The sequence below is a fragment of the Balaenoptera ricei genome, chromosome 8 (assembly GCF_028023285.1).
Source record: "Balaenoptera ricei isolate mBalRic1 chromosome 8, mBalRic1.hap2, whole genome shotgun sequence".
NCBI classification, from domain to species: Eukaryota; Metazoa; Chordata; class Mammalia; order Artiodactyla; family Balaenopteridae; genus Balaenoptera; species Balaenoptera ricei.
Window position 1 is genome coordinate 42,860,499 of NC_082646.1, and position 20,503 is coordinate 42,881,001.

Genomic DNA, 20,503 nt, shown 5'->3' on the forward strand with positions numbered 1-20,503 from the left:
CTCATGCCAAAGAAAAGTTTATATGCATTACAATGAAAAGAAACAGGTCTCATCACCAAGAGTACCAATTATCCAAGAAGAAAGTGGTGACGTTTTATCTGTTATTGCCACTGCCAGAGGGAGGAAGGAAGCAAGAGACAGGAAAATGGGAAAGGAGGAAAAGGGAGAGAAGTAAAAATAAACATATTAACTATTTGTATTTCCTGGGAGCACAGGGAAACCTTGATCACCACTGAAGCACCACCTCCAGAGAAATAGCAAATTCTGTGTTCACATCTTTAATTTTACCTTGTTCTCAGTAAGAATAATGCCTAAGAAATTAAATATCGAGAACGCTCACAACACTTTGATTTCTTAGGCATACTCATAAAAGGGTGCAGTTATCTACAAGCTAAATAAAAGTACAGTGAGCAACATTCAGTCTTTACTGTCAGGCATTAAAGAGATGGAAAATAATGGCAGAGTGAAGACAAATAAACTCAAAATTATACCAACACACACACACACACACATAAACCCGAGAACTAAAAACATGTGTTAAAGTAACTGTAAGATTCATGAGGACAGGGACTAGTCTGTCTGGTTGCCTGTTAAATCCAACACCTAGTAGCCCTTGAAACATATATAAGAAACATATACTGAATAAACAGAAAAGGGAATGTATGTGAAGTTTTATTAAGAGGAATACGTCTACTAGAGATAATGAAGAATGATCTTGTTTTCAAAATTAAAAATGTCTCAATATGATATTACCTATTCTTAATCAGGCAATAGTCGCTATGGCTTAGTTCCTGTCTTCACCTTCCTTTCCTTCACTCATAGGAGCCACGGAATTTAAACCACTTACAGTTTTGTAGTAACTCTAGAACTGCACTATCAATATAGTAGTCACTAGCTACATGTGACTATTAAAATTTAAATCAACCCAAAACAAATAAAATTTACAATTCAGTTTCTCAGTTGCACTACTCATACTTCAAGTATTCAACAGCCCATGTAGGTAGCAGTTACCATACTGAACATAGATATGGAACATTTGCATTACTGTAGAATATCTATTGGACAATACTGCTTTAGAATATTGATTAGAAAGCATTTATCTGAGACGAAATACTGGCTCATAGAATTGTCATCCCTCAGCTGCATTTTTATAAAAACTATGACTATAAACTGACTGGCTTAGTAACAATTAGCCTCTTTCGAGGTAATCTGTGTTAAGAAAATCTTTCATTAAAGTAGAAGGGACAAATATTACAGTTACAGAAGTTGAATTTAAAATTTTTCTTTGAAATACAGTTTTTCAAAAAAACTTTTGGGATTACAAAGCCCAGATCAATGTTTAATATTATGACAGGGACTCATTTATTCAACAAATATTTATTGAGTACTTACTATGTATAAAGCATTGTACAAGAAACTATGTAGGATAAATTGACTTTTTAAAAAAGACAGTCTCGGACTTCCCTGGTGGTCCAGTGGCTAAGACTCCATGCTTCCACTACAGGGGGCACGGGTTGATCCCTGGCCGGGGAAGTTCCACATGCCCATGGTGAGGCAAAAAAAAAAAAAAAAAAAAAAAAGACAGTCTCTGCCTTTAAAAAACTGATAAACTTTATAGGGAAGATAAGATACATACCAGAGTATAAAATACAAAGCAGAATGCAATAAGGGTCAAATGAGTAGTACAAGTAAAGATGAAGTACCTTCTATCAAATGAATGTGTAAGACAAGGCAGAAGAAATGGTATCAAAAGTAGCCAGATGTTAAGACAAATTTTACTGGTCAAATAAAACTATAGTACATAGGGGAAGAAAGAAACCTTTAAAAATAAAAATTTCAGGGACTTCCCTGGTGGTCCAGTGGTTAAAACTCCGCACTCCCAATGCAGGGGGCCTGAGTTCGATCCCTGGTTAGGGAACTAAGATCCCACTTACCTCAACTAAGCCTGAGCACTGCAACTACTGAGCCTGCGTACTCTAGGTCCTGCTCGCCACAACTAGAGAAGCCCATGCGCCACAACGAAGACCCAGTGCAGCCAAAATAAATTAAAAAATAAAAATAAAATAAAATAAAAATTTCAAATTACCTGTTTCTGCCTTGCTGCCATTCTAATTCTGGCTGCTTCTTCCTGAGGATGAAGTAGAACTGAACTCTGAGCTACAGCTGTGATAGGCTGAGTCTCTTTCATTTCTAAGAGAATCCCCAAAGCAATAATTAGTTTCAATAATTTAGAATTTGATACCACTGTAATGTCTTTTGTTCATTTATTACATGTAATTTTATTAGGAAAAAGATGTGAAGAATCAAGCAAGTTTAATTTGAGAATATGATAAAAAGAAATACCTTGTTCCTTTTCAGAGTCTGTATTGAATGAAAGTGGTTTATCTTCACTAGTAAGTGGTCCAGAGTCAACTGTTAGCGTGTCACTTTCAACAACTGTAATAGATACATCATTATGAACATATTATCGCTGTCAAACTTAAATCTGACAAATGTAACAAAAATCTACATTCAGATTGACACTGGTCCACCTGAATGTCTTATTTAGTTAAGATCCAGCCACCTTCCAGAGACCACATATTTTATCCAATAAATTCTAGCCTAATACAAAAAGACCTAAGACTAAAATTATAAACAAAAAAGAAAAAACGAAGGAGAACTGACTTAAAAGGTAAGCTGACAGAGTTTCAAACACAATGGGACAGCATAAAAAGAGCAGAGTAAGCAAGGCACCAACGTGTAAAAAGAGAAGAAATTTAAATGTATCTTTCACATACTTAGGTATTAGGATTTTTATTATTTATGAATCCAGAGCAGAGAAGGAAGTTAAAGCAGTATACTTTGATCACATCAGGGTAGCCAGAAACTGAACGGAGCATTCAGTCACCTCATTCGTTCAGCACCTACTTATGTGCTGTATGCACATTTACCACGGTCAACAAGAAAAGGCCTCAAAGGAGGTAGGTGGGGGACAGAACATTACATAATTATCCTAGAAAAAGATTATAAAATTAGAAACGGTGCTAAGTACTATATAAGAAAAAAGGGGGCTTACACAATAGAGTATTTCAGAGGAATCTGAATTAGACTAGGAACTCAGATGAGATTTCTCTTAGGAAATGGCATTTAAGTGGACATTTGAAAGGTAAGGAGGAATCAAGCAGGTGAAGAGTGTGGGGATGTACAGGAGACCTTTCCAGACAGATCAGCAGGTATTAAGACCCTGTGAGGAGTGAAAAACTTGGCTCAGACAAGGGGAAGAATGAAGCCAGATGAGGCTAGAGAAAGCCTACTCACACAGGGCCTTTTTCAAAATAACTTGGTTATGGATTAAAGATGAAAGTGTCCCTTTGTATTAAATGCCAACACCATACTCTCTCTCCTTCTTCTCACTCCTTTTTACTGCCTTTGCTGCTTGCCCCTTCTCTAGCCATCTTCTAAATGATGCAGTCCCTTCAGATGGTCTTATAAGCCCTTTTCTCACTGAATTCTTTCCCCTAAAGAATTCTTCCATGCCCATGTGCTTGAATATCATATGTATATCTGACTTCCAAACTTACCTCTCTTTGCTTTAGGCTAGTCAATTAATTCAACAAATATTAACTGAGCACCTTTTATGTATAAGGCACTAGTCTAGGCTCTGGGGGTACAGCAATGAACAAAATCAAGCCCTATATTCCAGGACTGGAGGGTGAGGAAGGTGGAGAGGGGCAGGTGTCAAGACAAGAAGCAAATAAGCAAGAAGGTAAATTTATGGTCCATCAGATGTTAAGAGCTATGGAGTAGAGGTGATAGGGAGTGAAGATTATGGGGGTGGGGGAAGGCACAGAAGTTTGTTGTTTTATATAGAGTGGTTTGAGAAGGCATTACTGAGAAAGCAGTATCTGAGCAAATATCTGAAGGAAGTGAGACAGTGAACCATAAAAATATCCAAGAGCATTCCTCCCTCCCCCAACCAAGACCAGCACTTGCAAAGACCACATGATTCGTATTTGCTGTGTTGGAAAAATAGCCAGGAAGCCAGTGCCTACGGTGCAGCGGTTGGGGAGAAAATGAAGTCAGAGAGAGAAGTAGTGGGGAGGGGTGTGTGTGCAGATCCTGTAAAGCTTTGATGCCACTGTAAGCAAAATGGTTTTCCTGAGGGAAATGGGTAGTTGTTGGAGGGCTTCTCCCAGAGGAATGATAAGCTGATGTGTTTTAACAGGATGTCTCTGGAAACAGATTATTGCAGGAAGGTGCAAAAGCTGTGGATGGAAGACCAGTTAGGAGGCCACCAGCTAATACAGGCAAGAATCTAGAGAATGAACATCACTTAAACTAGGATAGTAGGTGGTGAGGAACAGCTGGACTCTGGATATATTTTGAGGGTAGGACCGACAGGATTTGATGATGGTTTGGATGTAGGATATAGAAGAGCAGAACCAGAAAGACAAGCTTTTTGGCTTAAGCAAGAGAATTTTTTGCCACTTACTGAAATATGTAAGATTATATATATATATATATAAAATTCTACTACACTTAAAGTGCTCTGGAAGGAGATTCACTAAGGTTTCTAACATTTATTGCCTTTAAGTGGCAGCGTTATGGGCTTTAAAATATTTTCTTCCTTTTGACCTCTATTCTTCGATTTTTCAGAAATGAGCATATTTTTGAACAGCTTAGAAAGGGTTTATGTGCTACAAAATGAGATGACTGGAGAGAACTACCTTGTTTCTGCCCAGAAGATACTGTTCTGTCTTCACTCACAGTTGCTCCTGATTCAACTGTCATGGCTTTACTTTCAGTTTCACTAACAGTTGTCATCATTTCGCTTTCACCCTCAGACATGGATTTAATTGTCCAGAGAGATTTTTGGTTTCGGATCTTATTTAATAATTTTTTAAAAAGAATTTTTGAAGGAATCTGGTGGGTCTTCATTGCCAAGGGAACTAAAAGTAAAGAAAAGAAAAAAAACCTTATTCAGCACCTATTACAAACCAGGTAAATTATTCTATCTTTATACTTAGTCACTATAACAACCACTGGTTAAAACAAAAACACAACTTTATTTTCCTCAATATTTATAATTTAACACAATTTTATAACCAGGAATAATTCTTTCAACTTAAATTTAAATAAGGACACCAAAATTCAACTACAGTTCACCCTTGAACAACATGCACTTGAACTGCACAGGTCCACTTATTTGAGGATTTTTTTCAATAAATACATACTACAGGACTGCACGATCCAGGGTTGGTTGAATCTGCAGATGTGGAACACTGGATACAGAGGGCCGACTCTAAGTTATATGCAGATTTTTTGACTGCGTGGAGGGTCGGCGCCCCTAACCCCTTGCTGTTCATGGGTCAACTGTATTTTTCAACAATAGACAGCAACATAAATTTCAAGCGTAAAAATGTATCAGGAAGATGTTTATTCCGCTTGCTAAATGAGGATAGAATGCATATCTCTTAATCTGTGTGTAAGACTAGCATTCAAAATATGTGCTGTAAGGTTCACAAGAAAATAAAAGATTCTGCAGAGGCCAGAAATGAAGTTTCAAGGGGAATTCATGGCAATTGAGCCCTAAACCCATCTTCTGAAGTTTATGCCAAACCACAGGAAGCTTATACTTTGTTTGGACAGCAGTGTGGGCACAGGAGACAGGGATAAAGCTTAGAGCCCTCACCCAAGGAGTCTAAGAGGAGACCCACATAAAATTGGAACCCCAAGGACTACCTATCCACAGTATAGGGTGAAGATGAGAAGAAAGCCTGAGTGGTTTTGAACAAAGGCAATACTCATAGGTATGGGGAGAAAAGAAGTCAAAAGGAAGAGGACTTGGTCTCTAAGAAGATGTGGAGTAAGAGACACCTTTATCTTTTTAGAGGTACCTCTCATGTCTCTGGTTTGGATTACTGCAGACTGTGGTATCATCACTAACATGAGGAAGGCAGGAAGATAAGGTTTCAGTAGGCAAGAGAAGATGATAAATTTATTGTCAGACACCAAGTTCTAAGTACCTGTGCAACAACCAAGTGAAAAAATTCACAATGGTGGAGACAGAGATGAAGTTTAGAAAAGAGACCAAAGTTTGTCCTGATCATCATTATACATGAAGTGCCTAGCAGTAATTAATACGGTAGGATTTCTGGTGATTTGATCAAAGTCTTAAAAAAAAAAAAAAAAATGCTGACCTTTCAAATGAATTCAAAATTGATCATCTAACTTAACCTAAAAATCTTTAGACTGTATATTCATATAAATAAAATAACATTCCTCCTATGTATATGAAAAGGATCTTTAGTGATGGAAATCTGAAGTTTCCTCCTCCTATCACTCCCATGAGTATTAGTCACTGTTTGCACTTAAATGAGACCAGACTTTCCTAACTGTTGGCAAATGATTAGCATTTTTTTCCTATGAAATACTGCAATATTCAGCTCAGAAGTTTTTACCGTCTGCTTCACTAGAACATATTGTTTCAGCTTCTGTCACTGGAATGTTTTCAGTCTCCCCCGAAATTTCTTGTTCCATTGAAAGGTCCAGTTCTTCATCTTGGATCTGATCAGTCACAGTGGGCAGAGGCTCTGGTTCAAGGTGCAAAATCAGGTTTCCTTTCATCTCTCAATAAAGAAATACAGAGACATGTTTCCATTCCAAAATGACTACGAAGAACTTGAGCATAAAATTTTAAAGACCATCATAGTTTAAAGTCTAAAATATGAGAGCCTCTTTCAAACTGAGAACTCATTTCAAAATAAAAACTGCTTCAAGACAAATGTATTTTCCCACCAAAATGTTTCAAAGCATTGTTGAAAGTTTACTGAAAATATCTTACTCCTGTCTGCATTGTACATGTCTTCAAAGGCAAATTCTAGCTCTCTCTGCCAATCATCTTTCATTTCACTGCGTTTGTATGGAAGTTCAACTAGTTGTGGTGGCATCCGTGATACCATCTGTCTCCTGCGTGCCAGGTCCTCTTGTTGTAGCTGTTTGAGTTCTTTCATTAGTTTCTCCTGATTCTTCAAGAATAAAGAGAATTAATTAACAATTGAGTAACACACTTTGGACAGTGGATAGTAACATGAATAGTGAGGGAAGAGTGGAGAAATCATGAAGACAGGGACTCTAGTACCCTCCGCTCCTCTACCATTTGTTCAAACACAAAGACACTAATTAAGCGTCGGCCCTCCACACCCGCGGTTCCTCCACATCCGCAGATTCAACCAACCATGGACCATGCAATACCACGGTATTTACTATGGGAAAATATGTGGGTATAAGTGGACCCATACAGTGCCAGGGTCAACCGTATGATGCTAGTAAGTACTACGAGAAGATGGCTCTGGTTAGGCCACAGAGCTTCAAAGTGTCTGCCAGGCACAGGTCTTCCTCAGGACAGTCACGAAGCTACATTCCAACTAAGCTGCCACCGCTCCTGCACTGTACTTTGTTCCAGCCCTCCACACAGCCAGCAGCAGTCACCAGTCTCAGGTGAGCACCAAGACCCAGCCAGGGTAACTGTGGCTTAACAGATATTTCTTGTTACTCCACACTCTTATGAGTCCTCAAGATTAAAGGGGATTTGTATGTATCTCTTTTAAGTTTAAAGAGTCTGGCAAATATGAAAGTTTAAGCACAATGTTTTAGTGAAGTTATCTAACTTAAATTTGGTGGTGGAGGATAAGGAGGGGGGGATAAGGGAAGACCTCTCACCCCCGGGATGAGGAGTTAGCCAGATATGAATGGGTGAAGGAGGAGGAGTACAAGTAAGAAATAACAACTCCAGCACGGAATTATGCAGATGAAGGCATGGGCAGTCAGAGAGAGTACAAGGTTCATTATAGATAGGGTATGGAGGGCAGGGATGGTTAAGGAAAAAAGGTAAAGTTGGAGAGGCACGTAGAGGCCAAATACAACACAATATAGCAGGAAGTAAGATCCCAGGGCACAATAGGGTCTGCAGCAAAAAGGTTCAAACAGGGAAAAGGAAATCCTCTCTATGTATTGCAGACCATTCTTGTGTAAGAGATACAGTCTAGAAAAAGGTAGAGAGCCTGTATAACAAAGTTTCTGTTAAGTGATTACACACTACCTATTTGTAAATATTTTGTCATTTGGAGATGAGTTTTTTTTTTGCCCGACCTTGAAAAGAATCAAATTATGAACAAATTCATTTTTCATATTAAGATTCAAACCATATCATTAAATTAACTTCAAAGTTATTTGAATAAGCATACTATTTCTGGCTCACTGAAAGTGTGGCATATTATTCTACTTGAATTATTTATAACAACTACTATGACCACTGACACTGTGAGCTTATGAAATTCTAGGCACAGTTCTAAGGGCTTTACTAAACTCATTTAACCCTCATAAAACAGATGATGAAACAGAACTCGAGAGGTTAGGTAACTTGCCTGTAATCAAATAGCTACGTAGTGAAGAAGGGAGGAAAATCCAGGAAGACTGACCACGGAGTCCACTTTCTTAACCACTAAACACTTCTGATTTATGGAAGAATGTGCTCTGTTTACCAACTGCTTTTTTCATACTTTTTTTTTTCCCTATAGGTTTAAATCTTAGATGAAAATTATGGGTAATAATTCAGACATTCAGTTATTTTACATTCAGTAAGTAACTGAACGTAAAATAACTGAATGTCTGAATTATTACCCATAATTTTCATCTTTTAGTTTTTATTAACTAGGGGTAAGTTATGATAATCATAACTTACCCTTAGTTAATAAAAACTAAAAATTTAAGGGAGAAGGTCATAATTCAGTTCAAACCATACAAAAGAATTTTAAGGCACTTAATTCCCATAGAAGTACTTAAAAACTCATTCTTCAGATGAATGTTTGAAACATCTAAATGCATTAGTCAAATACAGATTTCTAAAAAGATCAATCATTTTTATGCTGTTTCAAGAATAAACACTGAACAATAAGCAAGACAGATGTAAAGCTGTGACTACAAAGCCAGTTTGCACGATACATATTTTACAGCTCTGCAACAAAGTCAAAGCTCCTTGACAGCAAGGATCATGACTCTACCTTTGAATCAATATTCTGCAAAGCCAACAAGTGCTTTGCTCAATAAATATTTAATGAATCGAATCTTAAAATCTGCAAAGCACAAATGCAATTCAAATAATTAAATTAGAAAAGTGATTAATTTCTTCTTGGGCTATTTATAGACTGATTAAAATATTAAACTTTTAATACATTCATCAGTAAAAATTTTAGAAGAGAAATGAGAACAGCTTCACCCAACCTGAATTTGAAACAGGAGGTAAAAGCAAGTTGGGAAGCTTGAAATGACACGAATCAGAGAGAATATTTTCCCATTCTTCACAACTACGTCCTCTAAGCCTGTTCACTATCAGTTAAGTTTTACAGTGCCATCGCTAAGGCCATCAGTAGTGGTCACAGCCAGAATTTAATTCTTACTTGAGCCAAATGGATCTTTTTCATTGCTTGGAAACCCCGTGCATGTGCCTTCTCACACTGCTCCAGTCTCTCTTCTGCTGCTTGTTTCTGTAGTTCTTCCAATCTTTTAGCCTCTTCTTTAGCAGCCAAATGAGGATCTGGCTAGCAGTCAATCAGTAACATTTTAGATAATTAAGTAAAGTGTGAAACAAAGTGATAACTAAAAAACAAAACAACCTTAAAATCATGTTTTTCTACTTATATCGAATTAAATGATAACAAGCTATAGTTTGAAATGCCCACAATTATCAACAGCATGTACGTATGAAAAAAGTCAAATTGTTAGTGTAAAGTTTTACACGTTGTTCATTTTAAAGCAGAGTACACTATGCTCATCCAAATACATTCTTCCATCATTTTTTTAAGAAATTCTATTAAAACAACAGTGTTGAAAGGTAAACACCTGCAAAGCTAGTAGTTAAGAAACCACAAACATTGAAGGTCATGTAAGCCATTTGGGGAAGCACTAAGATTTGTCTTTGGTTTTTAGCCAAAATGTGCAGCTAGGCTTCCGCCTCAGGAAAGCCAAATCACCAAAACACTTACTTTAATATAATTTCTGGCTTCCTAGAACTTATGCATAATCAATGATTATGTGGTTGCACAGTGAGCCATCATCTCATTGACATAACAATAATATCAAATGTGGGAGGACACACAACGTGTATTATACATAAACATTCACTTTCAAATATAGGTAACCATTCCAAATACAACTTTAAGTAAAACTCATATATTTTATATGTTGATAATTAGTCAAGTGAAACAATAATGACCATGAAAGCTGTAAACTATATATCTAAAATTATTTATAACTCTCAGTGAGATAAATAGGTAAAGAGACAGTTAACGTATTCAGAAAGAGTAGGAACTTCCCTGGTGGTCCAGTGGTTAAAGATTCCACATTTCCACTTCAGGGGGTGTGAGTTCGAACTCTGGTCGGGGAATTAAGATCCCCACATGCTGCTGGGTGCGGCCAAAAAAAAAAAAAAAAAGAGTGCACTGGCCAAACAAGTGTATGAAAAATATTAAATCCCTTTGGAGCTAATAAATATTTATGCAAATCTAAATAAACACAGGTCAGATTGCATTAACGCATAACATTAAATAAAATAATCTTTAGGAGCAACATTTCATTTCATTTAGGCCATGAGATTTTCAAGAAAAAAGTTATTTGAGAATTCTTCACATCATGTGGGGGTGAACTAAAAGCAGAATGTCAATTTTGGTAAACCAAACTTTGAAGGGAAGGAAGAACTTCAAAACATACAACGTGTATAATAAACATGTTCAGTCCAGATATAATGAGGTATATAAAGAATATCAAGTAAATAAAGGGTTAGAGAAAAATTAGGTACCCCAAACAAGTTTTAATCTGACTGCCCAATGTCAAAACAAGATTTTACAAGAATGTTTTAGAAAGACAATCCCTTAAAAATTTATGTCAATACAATTAAAACTTTAAACAAAAATCTGGTTGAAATAATAGTTAGATTCCATTTTTAGCAGTTGAACTCAAAAGATATGTGAAATTTGCAAAAACCGTGAATCCCAAGCAAAAAATTCTTTTTAGAAAACATGTTTCTGAAAATCTTTTCCATGAACTGTAATCTGCAGTGCACAAAACAATGTGATTATTAAATATGCTACTTCTGCATCTTCTACATTAGACTTATCTTAAGTATGACAGCATTGTAAATTGAATTTAAGTGTTTCTGCTTGTCTGCTGACATTTCTGGGTCTCACAACAAACAATATAATGGACCTGATTGGAAAAATATTTCTAGGATGAAAAATCCATTTTAACAAGTGCTGTGCTAACTGTTGCTGACAAAGGAACAAACAGGATGAGGGGCACGAGTAATTCAGAAATTTCAAGCATACGAAGTTTTGTTTAATTGTGTGTATAGAACGTAAATGTAGCATAAAACAAAATTTAGAGAATAACTGGCTCTAAGTAGGAATACAGCAGGTCAATTTCATCATTCTTCTTCAAAGACAAATTTTATAACATACAAGAAATTTTAGAACCAGTTTATCAAGATATTCAAACAAAACATGATAGCAACTCTTACATGTTAAAAGGCTGACTGAACAAAAAGTAGCTCATTTGGAGAAAGCAGCTGAAGGAATAACTAAAATGTACGCCAAGAGTGCAAGTATTTTTTATATAATACCTGCTGTAAAAATCCTATTATTCTACTCCAAGAAAGATTCTAAATTATTGTGCATGTGAAATAAGCTTAGATGCAAATGAAAATGCAGAGATTTGTTATATGGAAAACCAAGCACATTGCTCCACTGTCCCATTTTAAACCCAAGGTTTAAGGACTGATTTTTCCTAAGTGATGGTGTGAGGAAGCAAATAAAAGAAAATACCAGAATGCTTTAGCTTGTGTGACTGTTTTTATAAAACTGCATTATAACTACTGATATATTCTTCAAGTCCAGAAATTGAAGAGAAGGTAGGTCTTTTAGTTACTGTCAAACAGGAAAGTTTAATAACTTACTGTGATACCATCAGTGGCACCCTATATTATAGCTAGAAGAAAAATGTCTTTCTTCATCAATCTTAGTATTAAACATTTATTTAATACTGTAAAAATATATGTAAAAACAATGTTTTAGTGAAGTGGACAAACATATAGGACAAAAGCAAGTTAGCAATAGATGGAAGTTATTATTCCTGTATTATAAAATACTGACCTTGTAGTAATATTCTACAATTTTAAACAAGTTTAAATATTTACTCTTATCTCCTAGAAGTTAATTCTATGATGACATGCACAGAAAGACAGACAAGATGAAAAGGCAGAGGGCTATGTACCGGATGAAGGAACAAGATAAAACCCCAGATAAACACCTAAATGAAGTGGAGATAGGCAACCTTCCAGAAAAAGAATTCAGTATAATGATAGTGAAGATGATCCAGGACCTCAGAAAAAGAATGGAGGCAAAGATCGAGAAGATGCAAGAAATGTTTAACAAAGACCTAGAAGAATTAAAGAACAAACAAACAGAGATGAACAATACAATAATGAAATGAAAAATACACTAGAAGGAATAAATAGCAGAATAACTGAGGCAGAAGAACAGATAAGTGACCTGGAAGACAGAATGGTGGAATTCACTGCTGTGAAACAGAATAAAGAAAAAAGAATGAAAATGAATGGAGACAGCCAAGAGACCCCTGGGACAACATTAAACGCAACAACATTCGCATTATAGGGGTCGCAGAAGGAGAAGAGAGAGAGACAGGACCCGAGAAAATATTTGAAGAGATTTTTTTCAAAAACGTCCCTAACACGGGAAAGGAAATAGCCACAAGTCCAGGAAGCACAGAGAGTCCCATACAGGATAAACCCAAGGAGAAACACACCAAGACACATAGTAATCAAATTGGCAAAAATTAAAGACAAAAAAAAATTATTGAAAGCAACAAGTGAAAAATGATAAATAACATACAAGGGAACTCCCATAAGGTTAACAGCTGATTTATCAGCAGAAACTCTACAAACCAGAAGGGAGTGGCATGACATATTTAAAGTGATGAAAGGGAAGAATCTACAACCAAGATTACTCTACCCAGCAAAGATCTCATTCAGATTTGATGGAGAAATCAAAAGCTTTACAGACAAGTAAAAGCTAAGAGAATTCAGCACCACCAAACCAGCTCTACAACAAATGTTAAAGGAACTTCTCTAAGTGGGAAACACAAGAAAAGAAAAGGACCTACAAAAAAAACCCCAAAACAATTAAGAAAATGGTAATAGGAACATATATATCTATAATACCTTAAATGTGAATGGATTAAATGCTCCCACCAAAAGACACAGGCTCGCTGAATGGATACAAAAACCAGACCCATATATATGCTGTCTACAAGAGACCCACTTCAGACCTAGGGACACATACAGACTGAAAGTGAGGGGATGGAAAAAGATATTCCATGCAAATGAAATCAAAAGAAAGCTGGAGTAGCAATACTCATATCAGATAAAATAGACTTTAAAATAGAGAATGTTACAAGAGACAAGGAAGGACACTACATAATGATCAAGGGATCAATCCAAGAAGAAGATATAACAATTATAAATATACATGCACCCAACATAGGAGCACCTCAATACATAAGGCAACTGCTAACAGCTATAGAAGAGGAAATCAACAGTAACACACAAGACTGGGGGACTTTAACACCTCACTTACACCAATGGACAGATCATCCAAGCAGAAAATTAATAAGGAAACACAAGCTTTAAATGACACAATACACCAGATAGATTTAATTGATATTTATAGGACATTCCATCCAAAAACAGAAGATTACACTTTCTTCTCAAGTGCTCACGGAACATTCTCCAGGATAGATGACACTTTGGGTCACAAATTAAGCCTCAGTAAATTTAAGAAAATTGAAATCATATCAAGCATCTTTTCTGACCACAACGCTATGAGATTAGAAATCAATTACAGGGAAAAAAACTTAAAAAACACAAACACATGGAGGCTAAACAATACATTACTAAATATCCAAGAGATCACTGAAGAAATCAAAGAGGAAATCAAAAAATACCTAGAGACAAATGACAATGAAAACACGGCAATCCAAAACCTATGGGATGCACCAAAAGCAGTTCTAAGAGGGAAGTTTATAGCAATACAATCCTACCTCAAGAAACAACAAACATCTCAAATAAACAATTTAACCTTACACCTAAAGGAACTAGGGAATGAAGAACAAACAAAACCCAAAGTTAGTAGAAGGAAAGAAATCATAAAGATCAGAGCAGAAATAAATGAAATAGAAACAAAGAAAACAGTAGCAAAGATCAATAAAACTAAAATCTGGTTCTTTCAGAAAATAAACAAAATTGATAAACCATTAGCCAGACTCATCAAGAAAAAGGGGGAGAGGACTCAAATCAATAAAATTAGAAATGAAAAAGGAGAAGTTATAACAGACACCACAGAAATACAAAGCCTCCTAAGAGACTACTACAAGCAACTCTATGCCAATAAAATGGACAACCTGGAAGAAATGGACAAATTCTTAGAAAGGTATAACCTTCCAACACTGAACCAGGAAGAAATAGGAAATATGAACAGACAAATCACAAGTAATGAAATTGAAACTGTGATTAAAAATCTTCCAACAAAGTCCAGGACCAGATGGCTTCACAGGTGAATTCTACCAAACATTTAGAGAAGAGCTAACACCTACCCTTCTCAAACTCTTCCAAGACCTTGCAGAGGAAGGAACACTCCCAAACTCATTCTCTGAGGCCACCATCACCCTGATACCAAAACCAGACAAAGATACTACAAAAAAAGAAAATTACAGACCAATATCACTGATGAATATAGATGCAAAAATCCTCAACAAAATACTAGCAAACAGAATCCAACAACACATTAAAAGGATCATACACCATGATCAAGTGGGATTTATCCCAGGGATGCAAGGATTCTTCAATATACGCAAGTCAATCAATGTGATACACCATATTAACAAATTGAAGGATGAAAACCATATGATAATCTCAATAGATGCAGAAAAAGCATTTGACAAAACTCAATACCCCTTTATGATAAAAACTCTCTAGAAAGTGGGCATAGAGGGAACCTACCTCAACATAATAAAGGCCATATACGACAAACCCACAGCAAACATCATTCTCAATGGTGAAAAACTGAAAGCATTTCCTCTAAGATCAGGAACAAGACAAGGATTACAACACTCCCTAACACCATACTCTCACCACTATTATTCAACATAGTTTTGGAAGTCCTAGCCACGTCAATCAGAGAAGAAAAATAAAAGGAATACAAATTGGAAAAGAAGAAGTAAAACTGTCACTGTTTGCAGATGACATGACACTATACATAGAGAATCCTACAGATGCCACCAGAAAACTACTAGAGCTAATCAAAGAATTTGGTAAAGTTGTAGGATACAAAATTAATGCACAGAAATCTCTTGCATTCCTATATACTAATGATGAAAAATCTGAAAGAGAAATTAAGGAAACACTCCCATTTACCACTGCAACAAAAAGAATAAAATACCTAGGAATAAACCTACCTAGGGAGACAAAAGACCTGTATGCAGAAAACTGTAAGACACTGAAGAAAGAAATTAAAGATGATACAAACAGATGGAGAGACATACCATGTTCCTGGATTGGAGGAATCAATATTGTGAAAATGACTGTACTACTGAAAGCAATCTACAGATTCAATGCAATCCCTATCAAATTACCAATGGCATTTTTTACAGAACTAGAACAAAAAATCTTAAAATTTGTATGGAGACACAAAAGACCCTGAATAGCCAAAGCAGTCTTGAGGAAAAAAAACAGAGCTGGAGGAATCAGACTCCCTGACTTCAGACTATACTATAAAGCTACCCTAATCAAGACAATATGGTACTGGCACAAAAACAGAAATATAGATCAATGGAACAGGATAGAAAGTCCAGAGATAAATTCACGCACCTATGGTCAACTAATCTATGACAAAGGAGGCAAGGATACACAATGGAGAAAAGACAGCCTCTTCAGTAAGTGGTGCTGGGAAAACTGGACAGCTACATGTAAAAGAATGAAATTAGATCACTCCCTAACACCATACGCAAAAATAAACTCAAAATGGATGAGAGACCTAAATGTAAGTCTGGACTCTGGACACTCTAAAACTCTTAGAGGAAAACATAGGAAGAACACTCTTTGACATAAATCACAGTAAGGTCTTTTGTGATACACCTCCTAGAATAATGGAAAAAAAACCAAAAGTAAACAAATGGGCCCTAATGAAACTTAAAAGCTTTTGCACAGCAAAGGAGACTACAAACAAGACGAAAAGATAACCCTCAGAATGGGAGATAATATTTGCAAACGAATCAATGGACAAAGGATTAATCTCCAAAATATATAAACAGCTCATGCAGCTCAATATTAAAAAAACAAACAACCCAATCCAAAAATGGGCAGAAGACCTAAATAGACATTTTTCCAAAGAGGACATACAGATGGCCAAGAAGCACATGAAAAACAGCTCACCATCACTAATTATTAGAGAAATGCAAATCAAAACTACAATGAGGTATCACCTCACACCAGTTAGAATGGGCATCATCAGAAAATCTACAAACAACAAATGTGGGAGAGGGTGTGGAGAAAAGGGAACCCTCTTGCACTGTTGGTGGGAATGTAAATTGATACAGCCACTATGGAGAACAGTATGGAGGTTCCTTAAAAAACTAAAAATAGAATTACCATATGACCCAGCAATCCCACTACTGGGCATATACCCTGAGAAAACCATAATTCAAAAAGACACATGCACCCCAATGTTCATTGCAGCACTATTTACAATAGCCAGGTCATGGAAGCAACCTAAATGCCCATCGACAGACGAATGGATAAAGAAGATGTGATACATATATACAATGGAATATTACTTAGCTATATAAAAAGGAACGAAATTGGGTCATCTGTAGAGACGTGGTTGGATCTAGAGACTGTCATACAGAATGAAGTAAGTCAGAAAGAGAAAAACAAATATCGTATGTTAACGCATATATGTGGAACCTAGAAAAATGGTACAGATGAACTGGTTTGCAGGGCAGAAATTGAGACACAGATGTAGAGAACAAACGTATGGACAACAAGGGGGGAAAGTGGCGGGGGGGGTGGTGGTGGTGGGATGAACTGGGAGATTGGGATTGACATATATACACCAATACGTATAAAATGGATAACTAATAAGAACCTGCTGTATAAAAACATAAATAAAATTCAAGAATTCAGGAAAAAAAAAAAAAGAAGTTAATTCTATGATAATACTCATCTCATGTCTTGACTGAATACTGACCTGCTATTACGGAATTTGTTGAATTCTAACCGCCACACGAATGCTATACTATGAAAGTTTATATTCCTAGTAGACAGATATATCTAATACGAAAAAAGTGAAAACCCACTGTTACAAAGAAATAGCAATTATAAGAAGGAGTGATAATCATTTGTCACTCTTAAGACTGACAATTTTTAAACCACAACATTTCATACAGACAAGGGTATGATAAAATGGCCATTTTCATATGTTGCTGATGCTATTTAAAAGGCAATTTAATGATATGTATTAAATATCTGTTATCAAATGTTATACAGTTTGGAACCTATAATTTCTCTCTAGGAATCTATTCTAAACAGAGCTGTAGACAAAATGTGCAAGATGATTATGTTTGCAATTATGAAGCAAAAAAAAAACCAATAGAATGGTTAAATAAATTCTATAATGAAATATTAAGTAGCTATTAAAAATCATGTTTTGAAAAGTGTGTGTATATGTTTATACATAAACACTATAACAAATCCATTAATGTATTAACTGCATTACTTTTTGGTGATGGAATCATGGATGTTTTTCCTAGTTTGCGCCTATGTGTATAGTTTCAAATTTTCAGAGAGTATGTATTATTTTTATGTCAAAAAAAGTTTTATGGTAAAAAAAAAAAACTATTTTAAAATATAACTGTTTAAGTAGCCAACTCTTTTCTTTCATGTTAAATCAGCATTCATATTAAACATGACATCATAATTCAAAGCATATTTAAGTTTTTTTTATCACTATTACCCTAATATGGTTGGTAGAGCTGTTCAAATTTTGATATCTGAGAATATACATAGAACAAAGATATAACTCAATTCAATGAACAGAGAAATAATAAAGTGAGGGTCACGAAAAAACAGTCAATCACCTGCTTTGTGTCCACCTCTCTATTAACAAAAGTATAAAGATGATGGTAGGTAGAACTATTGGTTTTCACATTAGAAGTTTTCTTTACTTCAATGTTCTGAAAAATGAAACAGAAAATAGACTGTTAGGTTAAAAGTATTAATTTTCATTTAAAGCAGGATCCAGTGAAAAAATAATTTTGTATTTTAATCAGTTATTCTTTTTTTTCATGAGATCATGCACTGTATTTCCATTAAGCTGGAATTTAGGTTTAAAAGTCAGATTTCTTTTTTTTTTTTTTTTTTTTATAAATTTATTTTATTTATTTTTATTTTTGGCCGCACTGGGTCTTTGCTGTGTGGACTTTCTCTAATTGCGGCAAGCAGGGGCTAGTCTTCGTTGCGGTGCGCAGCTTTCTCACTGTGGTGGCTTCTCTTATTGGCAGCAAGGGCTCTAGGCACGTGGGCTTCAGTAGTTGTGGCACACGGGCTCAGCAGTTGTGGCTCACAGGCTCTAGAGCACAGGCTCAGTAGTTGTGGCGCACGGGCTTAGTTGCTCCGTGGCACGTGGGATCTTCCCGGACCAGGGCTTGAACCTATGTCTCCTGCATTGTCAGGCGGATGCTTAACCACTGCGCCACCAGGGAAGCCCCAGATTATATTTAAACAAGAATACTGAATAGGTGATGCTGTACAGTTTACTACATGATATTAGGAGGCACATAATGGCAAGGTGCTCTGCTATTATTGATTCTAAGTTTGATCATCTGGTTATGGTGGTTCATAATCACTGATAAGAGAAAGTTCTCTCTTCTTCTGTCTAACAGAAGTAGGCCAATGAATAAATGTAGAAGGGTGATAGGTACCTATTTGGTGCCAAAGTATCATTTCCCAGATTACTTGGCAATTGAAAAGAGAACAATATACCTTTATAATGGAGATCTCTTGTAGTCACATAACCACATCAGAGAAATACAGAATATAAGAAACTAGTCTAGTCTATTCAAAAATTCTGAAATAAAATGTTGGCTAGGGTCGGGGGAGATAATGTTTCACATTGACAGAGACCAAGAGACAAAGCAAGCAGAAACAACAGGTAAACCTTGACTGGATCCTGGTAAATTTTCTTAGTGTGATATTGTGGTTGCATAAGAGAATGTCCTTATTCTAGCAAAGGCATGCTGAAGTATACAGGGTGAAATGCAATCTCTACAATCTACATTCATATGTATATATTTATTCATTCAAATGTATACACAACCATTTGAAATCTACACACAATGCAAACAGCTGTTCCTTTGTACTCTTCTTTTAACTTCTCTGTATTTTGAAAAATTTCATAATAAAAAGTTGGGGGAAAAAAGTACAACCACACTTTTACATATAATGCATATTTGCCAAATCACTTACACAGACAATGTTTTGCTTGCTTTAAATTTTTGACCTTGGCTTGTTAGGAACATTAGGAATTATGACAAAAGTAATCAAAAAAACATGGATAAAATACTGCCTGCCTTTTAACAAGGTACTGAGGGAGTGGCTGAAATCTGCCTTTTCCATTTGGATCTTGTTGGATCCAATGTCACATGGCAGATGGCTCAACATAAAAGCAGGAAGGCTGACAAAACCAGAGGCTTAAGACAAGAATATCTGGTACTTAGGCTGATCATACATACATAAAATACACTTGTCTATACAACTAAATTAGATATCCCTGTATGTGTATTTTTTTTTTTACTTCTACTTAACTTTTTTGATAAAAATAACTATGTAATTTTGATAATCATCCAAACTAGCCATTTTAATAACCATAACAAGATAATCTGAACAAGAGGCAAGACCTTTCAAAGTTAATTTCTGCTTAATAAGTTAAATGTTTTTTAAAAAAAATAAGCTCAGATCACAAAATCAAACACATTACTCCCATAAAGAAACAGGCCTCTCTTATCACTTTACATAATCTTGTGTAAATTTATTAATTTATCTGAACCTAATTTCTTTATCTGTAAAATGGTAACTATTTACAATAGTCAAATCTTGAATGTAGGAAAGTCTTTAGGGCAAATAATCCTTTTCTTTCCCAATAAAATAAAAAAATTATAGTTTTTCAAACAACAAAAGAAATTTTTGAGACAACTGAGGAAAACTGAACACAGACTGGGTATTAGATTATATTGAGAACAATATTATATTAGTATTGTATTGCTTTTTAAAAAGTCCTTATACATCAGAGATACATACTAAAGTATTCATAGGTAAAATGATATCTAGGATTATTTTTAAATA

At 35.6% G+C, this 20,503-nt stretch overlaps 1 protein-coding gene across 8 annotated transcripts in view; it reads right to left on the reverse strand.

The window, feature by feature from the left end:
• CEP295 (centrosomal protein 295) overlaps positions 1–20,503 on the reverse strand; it is a 48,428-nt gene that overhangs the window by 19,936 nt on the left and 7,989 nt on the right. For 6 of the 8 annotated variants that reach the window (XM_059930577.1, XM_059930581.1, XM_059930580.1 and 3 more), the window contains 7 exons: positions 18,241–18,336; positions 9,438–9,578; positions 6,824–7,007; positions 6,441–6,608; positions 4,707–4,928; positions 2,344–2,436; positions 2,087–2,190 (listed from right to left, as the gene is read on the reverse strand). In XM_059930577.1, the coding sequence (XP_059786560.1) occupies positions 2,087–2,190; positions 2,344–2,436; positions 4,707–4,928; positions 6,441–6,608; positions 6,824–7,007; positions 9,438–9,578; positions 18,241–18,336 (1,008 nt within the window). Of the gene's footprint in view, positions 1–2,086; positions 2,191–2,343; positions 2,437–4,706; positions 4,929–6,440; positions 6,609–6,823; positions 7,008–9,437; positions 9,579–18,240; positions 18,337–20,503 lie in introns of those variants that run through there. The other 2 variants (XM_059930584.1, XM_059930583.1) reach the window with 2 other exon arrangements.